Below are 13,941 nucleotides of genomic sequence, written 5' to 3' on the forward strand. Positions count from 1 at the left end.
CTTCCGTCTACTTTCACGAATAAAGTCCTTTGGTACCACTCTACCAAGATTTACCAAGTGTTGACTTCATCGATTTACCATTAAGTAAGGAATAAAAGATAATTACCAAGTTCAGCCATCAATATTCATTTATAAGCCAAACTTTGATCTAGGGCAGGGATGGCGAACCGTTTTGAGATGTGGGTCAAATTTTGTTCATTTTTTTTTAGTACTAGCTCTTGGGTCACTAATGCCTATTTGCACAAGAGTTAAGTTTAAAAATTTTAAACTGAATATTTTCAAAACTAAACATCTTTAAAATTCAGTTAGCTTAACGGGTAAAACGGGACGAAACAAGTGCTATGGAAGTCTCTTTTTACAAACTTAACTGAACAAAACCTTACAAAAGTGTGTTTTATCTGAAGAATAATCTAAATATGGTTATTTTTGCATTGGGTTGTCGATTTTTTTAACAAACAAAATATGAGTAAAATTATACATTTTATTTGATATTTTGTAAATACTTTTGCTTTATTTCAAATACTACAAAAGCATTTGTCGTCATTTGCGTTTTAGAACTGTAATGATCATACTAAAGGGTATAGATAGCATTAAAATTGCTTTTGTGTCAATGCGTGATTGAAAAAAAATACAGATAGAATATAAATTATCCACACAATTAGAAAATCTAAATGGCGTAAACACACAAATGGTTGCCTAGCAATTGTGGGTCAGTGAAAAAGCTTGCGCGGGTCATAGGTTCGCCATCACTGATCTAGGGCCTAAGTCATCTTTAGTGTCGTGGAACATATGTTTTACATTAGTGGATCGTAACCATTGGGATGCGTCCCAATTTTAGGTCGTGACTTGCGACCATTTATGTATATGAAAAGCCATTGCATTCATAACTAACTTTTACTGAAACTAGCTACAGATTATTAAAACCTTTACAACTAAAATAAAACACTTTGAAAAGTAAGTAAGCGTAAGGTACCTGCATGGCTTTGCAAGAAGCAAAGAATCAGGATCAGGAGACCCATACTGGTTTAAAGTTGTCATATGTCTGTAAAATAAAATTATCGTCCTGCATTTGCATCCTTTTTTCCCCCAACGCACATGGGTCGTCTTATAATTTTGTTCTTTTTTTTTGGCCAATAGACACCAAAGGATGCGAAACGCTGTTTTACAGAACTATATTTTACAATGTGCATTGATTTAACCCGAAATTGACATCGAAATAATGCATTACTCTTTTATAATGATTGTATCTGTATAAGAGATGAGGGAATTCTGTACCCATTATTCTCTTCAACCATCAAACATTACATTTATATTTAAAAATTATTACTACAACTTTTAAAAAATATAATATTAATTAATTAACATTACTAAGTCCATAGTGCAGTATCTGGGTCAGTAAATTAAAATATTTCTGATTCCTTTATGGAATTTATATTTGGTACAATATTTGAAGTGAAACGAAGAACCCAGCTATCTAAGGTTTCCGGTTGAACCAGAAATTCAGAAACCAATCTAGCCTCTTTGTAATTTATACGTTAAAAAAACATTTTAATTATATCAATTCACATTCTAACAAACATAATTATCGTAAAGGAACTGTTTTGGTATCAAAAGGAATAAGCTTTGATTGCAAAATTTAGTTTTAACTTCACTGACTTGCTCAAAATGGTAAAACCAATCGGTTGGATTTGATAAAATAATGCAGAGGCAAAATAAATAACTATAAAAACAGACGCAACAATAATCAACATTACACACTTTAGAAAAAAATCAGTAACCAAAAATAATTTAATCTACAATCGACTGGATGAAAAATTGATTGGATGGTCTATTATTAAGTTGAAGGGGAATCTGTTACTGCACAAACAAATACAGTCGACTCTCGATAAATCGAAATCCAAGGGACTACAAGAAAAATTCGAATTATCGAGACTTCGAATTATCAAGAAGTTTGAATTATCAAGAAGGGTAAAAAAAATTCGAATTATTAAGAGTTTTTATTATGTATATATGTATGTATATTGAAAATACGTATGAGCTTACCTAAGTTTTAGACATATATAGCCTCAAGTAAAAAAGTAAAAATAATGAAAACGACAAAAAAGAACAAAAAAATTACATATGTATTAACATTTCAATAAATAATAATATACATATGTACCTAATTTAAAAAATGAAGAACAGTTTTTTGTTACAATGTGGCTTGACTTAGTCAAGTGACTTAAAATTGTAGAAAGCGTTGATGGTGGAATATTGAAAGTTTTGGCGATATCTTTTTTGTTTCGAACCACTTTCCACGGCCGCGATAATTTTTTTTTTGTCGGACACAGTAAGGGAGACGTACTTCCCATCGTGAGAAACTAGGAAAGAGATCTGGAAAGTTAAACTGGGCTGAAAGGAGAGGGAAACATTACGCAGGAAATGAGTAAGCGGAAAATGAGAAGTAAACATTACTAGGGAAAATTCGAATTATAAAGAGGGGAAGCGGCCTCGTTCGAATTATAGATCCTTCTCTCCCCCTGTTGTTAAGAAAAGGATTTCGAGTTATCGAGCGTATCTAAATACACTGAATTTTTTCGATTTACCGAAGTTAACAGCTGTAGAGTTCGAATTATCGAAAAATTCGAATTATCGAGAGTCGACTGTACAATAAACAAATTATAAACTTTGCAATTGATTTGTGTACCTTATGCATAATGAGAGTAAAGAATGTGTAGCACTTTTTTTGGCAGTCTATCTGACTCTAAGTGAAGATTAAGTTTAAATTTCTTCAAAAGTATTACTTTAAATGAAGTTACCTAAAATTTATTGGTCATTATTATTGTTCTTTTTTAAGTTAGTTACCATTTTTTACTTTTTACTTTGGAGCAAGTTTATACCTAAATGCTCATGTATAAATTAATGTAAACTAATTAAGTTCATGTAAGAAAACACTCTACAGGTAATTAATTATTTCTACTACTGTTCAGGCAATTTTTAGAAAAATTAAAATTTTAGCAATATAATTGAGAAACTTTGTATTAGCAACGCCACTGACGATCATGTAAATCAATAACATAAGATGAAATCACAGTTATTATGTACTCTATGTCCATTTGTTTAAATAAAGAACAACTTACTGCAAATAGTTACAATAACAATTCTATGAAATGCAATAAAAGGAGCTGATGTAATGAGTTACTTACCCATGTTGAAATCCTCGAACAGAAAAGGAATCCCCTTAGATGGTCTCCTAGACAGGAGCCCTGAAACATACAGGAAGATATTTTATAATAAAATTTCATTAAAGAATTATTATTGTTCAGATTACCTGCATTCATATATGGGATAATTAAAAAAAAGTAGATTTGTATTCAAGTATATTCAAGTAGTAAAAACGCAAAATCTATTACTACTAACCTCACAAAATAATAATATTATTAATATAGTCGTGATATAAATATGAAACTTTACTTTTACGTTTTTGAACAAAATAGAAGTTTTAATATAGAACAACTAAAACTGAAGTTATTTAATTCACAAAAGAAGACCACAAATTGACCCACATTGCCAAAATTAATTGAAACTATCTTTTTTGGGTTAAATACCTTTAGAAGGGACAAACAATGCTGACCTTCACCAAATATTAATACCGTTCTACGACAATACCCTAGTGACCATGAAGGGCTTGTTTCCTCATTGAACTGAAAATTCAGTTTATTCCACTTCTCACATCCGCCCTTATTACAGCATTGCTGATGATTTTAAGAGACCTAGTATGTCGATTGTGACCAATTTTTTGGTAATTTAACCAAAAAAACAAAAGCAAAATCATCTAAGACCCTTCTTTGACTGCAACGTAAATTCTGTCGACATTGTAAAAATTGTAAAAATAGGCAGTCATTTGAGTGTTCTATAACCAAATTTTAATTTCCTCCCTTGAGTATTAAGTTTTATTTTCTATTTGTTAAAAATGATCTATGGATGTTAATCTAACTGTAGAAACAGAACTTAAAAACGGAAATTAGCAGAAACTCCAATGTGATATAGTTTTTTTGGTTCTACTTACTATGTACATTAAGATTAACAACATTTCTTTTAACTTTTCTTTATTATTAAAGTTACTTTTTAGGAATGAAATCTCACAAATTTTTGACATGAATACGTCTTTAAATTTGCTATCATATGGAGGCAATCCAAAAAACCTAATGATAACAAAATCGGGGGATACAGTTTGGCATTATAGTTTCGAATCTATCGTCTACAACATTCAAAATTAAATTAAACTATTGGATAGCTAAAGGATCAAAGAATTTATTACGATAAGCGAGGACTGTGACGCATCGCGCGCGGTGGAGGAGAAAGCGCCGCCATTTTGAGATCATTTTGCTGCGTAACGAGATTTGCAATTAGTTCAACTTTCGACTCGGAGAAGCTACGATGTTCGTTTAAGTTTTAATCGTCAGCTGTCGTCACAATCTATCGATTGTATATAAAACATTAGTTAGAATAAAAAAATATTATCAAAAATATATAATGTCGGCCTATACGCGTCGAAAAGCCAAAACCAAATACAGAGATCGTATACGATTGGAAAGGGCTTCTCAAGAACAATCGGTAATAATAAAACACCATATGACCGAGTCAAGCTGTGTCGGGAACGTAAAAGAATGAATGCGGCCGAGCAGTCCAGTACATCTGCAGCTGGGGCCGGTTGAAATTATGCAAGTGGATGATGAAATCGCGTCTACATCGACAACGGACTGTATAGGCATAGACTGTGTTCGATCGTCGATTATGAAGACACATTGTTTCATCTTAAATACATAAATAAAAATATTTTATATAAAAAATATAACCCTTTACGTAAACGTATTAACGTACAACACACGGCCGTGTCCATGATACAGCCACAGTTTTTGGTAGCATTAGGTAATACCTGAATATCAGGAAAAGTAAATACCAGATTGGTTCCTATGCGAACATATTTTTACCCTTCGAAGGATGCAACCATAAAAAGAAACTGAAAATTAACTACTGACATACAGATGTGTTAACTACAATTGCAGCAGATGGTGGGTCTCTGTTTTTTAAAGACTACTTTCTGGCTGCCTCTAATAGTTGTAGCTGCCCTCCAATCGCGATTAACACGATCATTTCTAGTCTAGTTCGAAACACCATCCAGCCTTCTGAGCCCTAAGTTTGTTTTAGTTGTGCCCAACTCTGTCCGCAAGTACTTCCTAGTTCAACCTGCTCAGCCTAACCTTCTTTACTCTAAAACAACATTCAGTTTTCCGGGTTCGAATTGTGCAACATGCATGGTAGATTTCCTCTACGTAATGCTACAGTGATGGACAGTGTAATATTGTAAAAAGAGAACACTGTTCAGAATTTGGCAGTGCACTGAAAAAGGCACCGAATACTATAAAAACGAAGTTAATTTAATAAAAAATGAACGTAAAAATTCAAACCTAGCGAAGTAATTCTTGTTAGTGGTTGAGCACATTTGCATTTTATAGTCAAGATTTTTATTTTATTTTTTTCTTTGGTAATTATAACGATAAATTATGAATATGGGCTTTTTTTGAACTTGCTTTTTAAGCAAAGTTTTGTTTTTTAAAGCTAAATGAGGATTAATTTAATTATTTCAAAATGGGGTTATCTAATTATATATAGTTTTTATGATGAATAATTAATAAGGAAGTTATTATTATCAGTTTACGATGTTAATAAATAGAAATGATGAAGACGGGACGATTTGTAGAGACCTGAATACTGATACAGCATCTTAATCGGATATAATGGAGCACTCCTACCCATGGTGAAGGTTGCTATCGGCAACTGTTCTGTATGGCCTCTCATACAGCGTACACCCACCAACGGTAATGTGCAACATGCATGGTTTCCTCTACTCACTGGAAGAGATTGAGTGCAAACGACCCATTTACACGGCCTCTGGCTACAGGTTGTATCTGAATACTCTATACGCTCTAGAGAGCGTATAGATACAGTCTTTGCAAGAATTGAGGAGACATTCTGGTCCATTCATTTCCGCTATAAATTCACCAGACTAGTCAGTCTCTTACCATTGTCTGCTCCTTCTCCTTCAACTTCAACCGTACCTACCCCAACCCTGTCATTTCATCAACTTCCTCACAGTATTCCACTGCTTACATTATCTCCCACAAGTTTTTAATGATGAGTAAGGACTTCATATTATTAAAATTTAGTTTTGTACGTCTATTTCGCCATTTTATATATTTTATTTATTTATTTTTTGAGAAAAACAAAATCTGTTACCAACATTCACATGATTATCAACGCAATTTAAAATTTTCTTCACACAGAAGTAATGCGAAAATCAATTTTTGGAAACTACAACGTTAATTCATTAAAATGCTTTCCTTGTAAAAATAACCTCAAGGAGGAGAAAAGCCTTTTCCACTTCCTGGAATTCTCACAAAGGAGAAAATTCATAATAATACACTGCTCCACAAAAAAAGCGGCGCACTTTAAAAATGCGTTATTTTTATTTCTCTGTAACTTTTTTGTTCTACATTTTATTTTAGTTAGCAAATATAAGAAGTATAAAGTTACGGGAGGGCTAAAATAAAATAAAAAATGATCTAACAGAAATGAAAACCTTTAATTTAACGAAAAAGTACTTCTCAGCAAAAAATGAGTTTGAAAAAAAAATGTATTTCTTCCGATTAAAAAAGAGAAAAAGAATTTTAGTGACGTGTATTGCTCGCATTACTGCATCCGATCTCCTCGGCATACTCCTTATTAAATTTCTCACGAAATCTTGTGTTTATTCCACTCATATCTCCACCAGAGCACCTCGCAACTCTTCTAAGCTCCTGGGAGGATTATTTCTCCATCTTAATCGCCTACCCAGCTCATCCCAAAGATGTTCTATTGGATTTAAATGCGGGCTGCGTGCTGGCCACCTCAAAACACGAATGCTAGTGTCCTGTAGATATTGAACAACACAGGCGGCAGTGTGTGGTCGGGCATTATCTCGCATAAAAATAAAATTCTCCCCAATAAATGGTGCATAGGGTATCACATATTGCTGCAAAATTTCCCTCACATACAAATCTGCATTCAAGATTGCCCTGTTGAACATGTGGAGCTCAGTCTTAGCCTCCATAGAAATCCCAGCCATCACCAGCACTGAACCACCTCCGAATGGTAGTCTACCAGAAATATTGCACGGAGCGTAGCGCTCCCCAGGCCTTCGGTAACCTCGTCGCCTCCCATCAGGTGCGTAGAGAGTAAAACTGGACTCGTCTGAAAAGAGAACGTTTCTCCAATCGTTCTCAGACCTGTTGCGGTGTTCCCTAGCGAACTCTAGACGGGCTCTCCGATGGTCTACGGTGAGCAATGGTCCCGTGGCTTGCTTCCTAGAGCGTAAATTCATTTCAGCAAACCTTCTTCATATGGTTTCGGCACTGAGTGAAACTCCACGAACAGTAAGCAGTGTTTGAGCTGTTTCAGAAGCAGTTGATGTACGATTTCTTAGAGTGTGAATTCTGATAAATCGGTCATCAAGTGCTTCTGTGGCTCTTGGTCGACCCGAACCTTGTCTGCGAGTGCAGAGGCCTGTCTCCTGGTAACAATGGATGGCTCTACGGACGGTGGTCTCAGGCAACCCTAACGTTCGAGCTGCGTACCGCTGACTCCGTCCATCCTCAACTAATGCAATAATACGGGCCACTTGCCCTGCTGTAATTGAGAGTTTGCAATGCTTTCAGCTTGAAAAAAGTCGAAACGTAACTGTAGAGGTCAATAAATTTATTTACTGTTGAGGTAAAGTTCATGTTGTTGTTTACACAAAAAGACCGAAGGGGATTAAACGAGGAATTGCTTCTCTATTTACGTGAAACTTAGGACCTTGATTCGATTAATTGTTCCCTGACAGTTTATGAAAATAATTATCTTTGCCCAAAATGTGATAAAACAAAAAATAAACGCTTTTTTCAAAGTGCGCCACTTTTTTTGTGGAGCAGTTTATATACTTAACTTCAAAAGGCGACACTATTCTTATAGAGTTACAAAAAAATTGAGTCTATCTATCTATACATTGAATTGTAATGTACATTATGTTTGAATCGCCTCTTTTCATAGGACATTTGGAAATAAATTAATGGAATTCAATCATCCACACACATTGTTAACACAGCTTATTAACAAATGTAATAATTTTGCGATGCAATGGGGTAATAATTATTATTTAATAGTCTGTTCACTTGCATTCTCTTGGGTGTACAATAAAGTGAATCACCCTTCTAATGTGTGCCTATTTTTTTTTGCCAGCTAGAATATCACTCTCCATTCTTACTTATAAATACATTCGCTTCGCACATTCATCCCTCTACTATATACAACTAATGGATGGATCAGTACTCCATATTCCTGCTATCCTTATAGCTTATCCTAAATTAAAATCACGTAATCCTTCTCTAATCATTTTCTTCCATTCATTCTAATCGGCTAAAATTTTTAAATACATTCATATTTCTTTGCTAGCTCTGCTATACGAGATTTAAGCACATAGATGTTGGTGGAGAATATTATGTCTTCTTAGCGAAATGGTGCATCTAAATACCCTGTATAAGTCGTCAGACATTCGTTTCATTTCTACCACATAACGTGGACATATCATTATTATATGTTTCAAAATCCTCCTCCTCATTGCAATCTACGCAAAGAGGAGAGAGGATCTTTTGTTGATCCTGTGAAGATACGATCCGCACACCGTGTGGTTCGCTCTCAGCCTGCTTATTGTCGGTAACAACCCATTTATTAGTGACAGTTCCCTTAAACCATGGTTGTCTAGGTAACTGATCTATGCCATGGTTTTATAGAATCTCCCTTTATTACCATTACTGTAATCTATCTGCCATTTTTGTAGTGCTGCTTTTGCAATTATACCCTAGATATTCTCTTCCTAGGAGCTTCTTACAGCTCACTTTCCGGTGATGGACAGTGCACTGAAAAAAGCTCCGGGTGCCAATAATCTTAGATGTTGACGCGCCTTAAATCATTTAAAAAAATAATAATACTTTATTTGAAACAAAAGTTTCCTTTCTTTCAATAAGTACCGAAGGCATGGCATATGCCGTCCTATTTTTTTTTTTTTTTTTTTTTTTTTTTTTAATGATTTAAGGCGCGTCAACATCCAAGGTTATTAGCGCCCGGAGCTTTTTCCAGTGCACTGCCGGCCTCCGGACAGTGTTCTCTCGTTACAGACAACACTGTCTATCACCGGACAGTGAGCTGTAAGAAGCTCCTAGGAAGAGAAAATCTAAGGGTCAGCTGCTGGATTCGAACCCGGGACCTCCGCGTGGGAGTCCAGTATGCTAACCTCATAGCTAATCCCTTCCCTTGCCGTCCTATTACTTATGTATTTGCATATTATTTTTCGAAGCAAAATTTAATTTAAAAAGTACCGAGTATATTCTGTTTATAACGTCAAAATTAAGTTTGCTTTCGCTTAATCTCTTTCACCCTAGATGAAGAATATCTGTTGTCAGATTCTTTTAGTAATTCGACCAATTCTTTTTTCTTTTTTATGTGCAAATAGGAAATTTATTAATAACTTTCGATTTTTGAAAAGTTTAGTTTTGGATTTGTTTTCTTTATTATTATACGAGGGTCGTTTGAAAAGTCCGTGCAAAAATAAAAACTACTTAATTTTTTGGGGTAAACCTTTTTTATTTTTCAACATAGTCTCCTTTTAGGCTTATACACTTCGTCCAACGCTGCTCCAGTGTGTTGATCCCTTCCGAATAATAGGATTTGTCCAAGTCTGAAAAATAGCCATTCGTTTCTGCAATCACTTCCTCGTTTGAATAAAATCTTTTTCCCGCCAGCCATTTCTTCATATTGAGGAACAAATAGTAGTCCGAGGGAGCCAAATCTGGAGAATAGGGGGGATGTGAAACGAGTTGGAACCCTATTTCCATTAATTTTGCGACCACAACTGCTGAGGTGTGAGCTGGTGCGTTGTCGTGATGGAAAAGGACTTTTTTGTGGGCCAATCGTGGGCGTTTTTCTTGCATCTCGGTTTTCAAACGTCCAATAACGATGAATAATATGCACCTGTAATAGTTTTACCCTTTTCCAGATAGTCGATGAGGATTATTCCTTGCGAATCCCAAAAGACAGTCGTCATAATCTTTCCGGCCGAAGGAACGGTTTTCGCCTTTTTTGGCGCAGATTCCCCCTTGGTAACCCATTGTTTAGATTGTTCTTTGGTCTCAGGAGTGTAGTGATGTATCCATGTTTCATCCACAGTGACGAAACGACGCTTAAAGTCCTGCGGATTCTTCTGCAACAGCTGCAAACCGTCCTTGCAACACTTCACACGATTTCGTTTTTGGTCAAGCGTGAGCAATCGCGGCACCCATCTTGCGGATAGCTTTGTCATGTCCAAATGTTGATGCAAAATATTATGTACCCGTTCATTCGAGATGCCCACAGCACTAGCAATCTCACGCACCTTCACTCTTCTGTCATCCATCACCATATCATGGATTTTATCAATGATTTCTGGAGTAGTAACCTCAACAGAGCGTCCAGAACGTTCAGCGTCACTTGTGCCCATATGGCCACTCCGAAAATTTTGAAACCACTTATAAACTGTTCTAATCGAAGGTGCAGAGTCACCATAATGTTTATCAAGCTTCTCTTTAGTCTCCTGAGGCGTTTTGCCTTTCATAAAGTAGTGTTTAATCAACACACGAAATTCTTTTTCGTCCATTTTTTGAAAATCACTCGACTTCCTCGATTCAAACGAATGCCAAACACAAAGAAATAGACCGATCTGGCTGAAACTTGGTGTGTGTTCTTCCAAGAGATGCTACTAACTAAACATAACCTCGATACGCGCCAGTAGTGCTATCTCTCTGACTTTGCACGGACTTTTCAAACCACCCTCGTAATGATTTTCATTTTATTATTATTTTCTTTTAAATGTTTTCTGCAGGAGTTCTGGCTTAACTTCAGGGAAATTAGACTATTAGTAATTTTACTCGTTATTAGAATGTAGTTGTGCACCATTTTTTATCATTTTTAAATCACTTTGTATTTGCTGGACTTACTGAATGCAGTAAATTGAATAGAATTCTTACTAACATTTTATAAAGGTAATTAAGAGGTCCATTACGGTTAAATGCCACTTCTAGAGAGTTGCCTCATTCTCCCATAAATTCTTTTCAAAACAATTTACTTAGGGAAATGTATTAATAAAAGATCTACAAAAATGGGTACGAACATACGGATCTTTATTGATTTCTGACCAAGGTACAGAAAGGCTGAAGATTTCCCTTCTTCTTCACAATTTACGCCCTCATCTACATCCTGGAGAGTTGTGAGAGTTCGCTCTGATAATGCCTTGCCGAGCCAGCTCCATCCTTACAACACCCTCATCCTCCTTGCTCTGAACGTATCCTGCAGCCCAACTTTCAATCTCCTTCTTGGACTTCCCTATACGTGTTTGACCATTAATCTTCAATGTTTATAACTTTCTTGCGCCTTTTTTTCGCTACTCTTGCTGGACGCATGGCCAAATCACTTTAACCCAGTCTCTCCAACTCAAATGCTTTGACATCCAAACTCTATTTAATGTTTCAAATCCTCTCTCTTATATTATTATTATTTGCTGGGTTTTTTTTTCCTCTGGAAACGCATCTCTATGATCTGTTGCTGTCTGACCTGCTTTCTATAGATTTCTAGGTCTCTACAGATTGTCATTTTGTCATCATCATCTTAGGAAATCATTTTATGATTCTCTTAAACAGTTGAATCATCTCCCTGCTGCTCTAATCATTTCTTTTATCTCCGTCTTTACTGCTTCTTAATCCTCCAAGCTACCAAATATTTGAAAAACTCCCTTGTTCTATTTCCTCTGGCCTCTGGCGCCAGCAACAGCAGGGGACAAGTGTTATGTACTGTGAGCTACAACATACGTATTATGATTAAATAATCACAAAATGAAGGCTATTAGGTAGTTGCAAAGTAATTGGGAAATTTAAGAAGACAAGAATATAATAGATTAGACATAACAAAAAGGATATTGTAAAGTCTTTGTTCAGAATTAAAATGGAAACACAATTTCGTGTATGGATAATGCGAATAAGGATTTAAAAAAGGATTCAGTTTTCTGGATGTTCGATTGCTTCGCTAGTACTGCTGTTCAGCCACACAGTGTTTGATTCAGTCTTTTTATTTTACATCCATGATTGATTTTCACCTCAACTCGTCGAAGTTTGAGTTATGCGCAATTTAAATTTAACAAAAATTTGTTAAATTTCATCTCAGGCACAGGAAATATCTAACAATTACATTGTACAGTAAATAAAACTTAAAAGAAATTGAATTCATTGAAGTACACTTTTTAACAAGATTCAATTATGATGAAAACAAGATATGCAAATTGTAAGATAATTGTTTCTATTCGATGGTAGGATTTTAGATAGAGATGAAGATAACAAAATGACATTGATATCCTCAATAATAATAGCGCGCCGGCCAAATCTCGAATGCACAATTAAACACGTCCTATAGTGTACTATGTGTAATTAGGAGAATCAGTTGATAATATCCGATCAATAACTGACTAAGCTTGCATAAATTTGCTTAATCTCAATTAAGCGATGCCCATTATTATGTTAAATCCTAATGTTTTGCCTTGCAGTCAATGTGGGCGAGCACTAATCGCTCTTTGGCATTATTTTAGAGTGCATGCTAAATTCTAGGGGAGGTTTTCTTTCTAAAGGTTACAAAATCTGGTAAAATTCTAAAATTTGGTTGTTTTCTGTGGGAATAAATGATTTCTTAATTTTTTGCTATATTCTGCCGTATTACTCGTATATAAGAGGAAGTATTGTTAGTGTGTCAAATAAAAAATATCCGTTTTAAGGGTCCTCAAAGAAAGACTGGCTTCCTTGTAGAACATGAAAGGTCCTCAGGATGGTGTTACTTAATCTGGCATTCTTGTTTAGATATTTTTCTGAGGTGAAATTAAGTTCCCAAATCCTGATTGATCGCTTATTATTAAGACGTTTTAATGTTCCACTGGAGATCCAATCGCAACAAAGATCCCGGAACACGTAAGAAAGGGGAACATTTACCTACTAAACTATGTTGGTTGAGGTACTCTAAACCTCTCTGCTGCAGTATCATTGGCGAACATAATCCAATAAATAAATGGTTAGCCCCCCCCCAAAAAAAAATATTAGAAATTAATATTTTCTGAGTGAATTATTTTGTAGAGTGTACTTGTTAGAAAATTGAGCACAATTAATGGCTAGATTAGATTTAGATTAAATTAGGGCGGCCTCAAGGCCTACGCCACTGCGACCCCTTTGGATCTATTGTGGCTCCCCGTCCTTAGAGCTCACCCTCCAGACCCGTCCGTTTAATTAGACTCTTAATTCCGGAGAGTGACTCCTGGGTAAAGCTCTCAGGCCTTGGTTTTTCCTCCCCGAGAAGTAACATCCTTAGCCATACCAAGCCCCTCACACTGACACAACACGTGCAGGGCAGTTTCCTCTTCTTCCTGGCAGAACCTACAAAGGCTGTCATCTGCCAGGCCCATGCGATGCATGTGTTTCCTGAGTCTGCAGTGGCCAGTTAATAAGCCTACAATTATCCTTATAGCCCCCCCGGCCTTGACGGATTACTTCTGCAGTCAGCCTCGGCGAATAGCCTCTGATGAACTCCTTCGCCTGTCTCTGTCCAGTGGTGGCGAGCCACCACTCCTGAGACCTACTCTGCACCCACAAATTAATGGCCGCAGTCTTGACACACTTCGAAACCCCAAAACAGGGCTCCGGGCCAACGAAGTGTCCCGCAGAGCCTTCCCGGGCCAATAAATCTGCCACTTCGTTTCCTTTTTTATCCTGAATGACCAGGTACCCAAACCAGAAAGACCTTATTTTGGTCACTAATTTC

At 36.0% G+C, this 13,941-nt stretch overlaps 1 protein-coding gene across 2 annotated transcripts in view; it reads right to left on the bottom strand.

Annotated features, from left to right (window-relative positions):
- LOC141458465 (lachesin-like) overlaps positions 1-13,941 on the bottom strand; it is a 381,486-nt gene that overhangs the window by 225,107 nt on the left and 142,438 nt on the right. For both annotated transcript variants that reach the window (XM_074136460.1, XM_074136461.1), the window contains exon 2: positions 3,186-3,245. In XM_074136460.1, the coding sequence (XP_073992561.1) occupies positions 3,186-3,245 (60 nt within the window). The remainder of the gene's footprint in view (positions 1-3,185; positions 3,246-13,941) is intronic.

The sequence above is a fragment of the Rhodnius prolixus genome, unplaced genomic scaffold (genome assembly GCF_049639745.1).
Source record: "Rhodnius prolixus isolate KJV_2025 unplaced genomic scaffold, Rpr scaffold_5, whole genome shotgun sequence".
NCBI classification, from domain to species: domain Eukaryota; kingdom Metazoa; phylum Arthropoda; class Insecta; order Hemiptera; family Reduviidae; genus Rhodnius; species Rhodnius prolixus.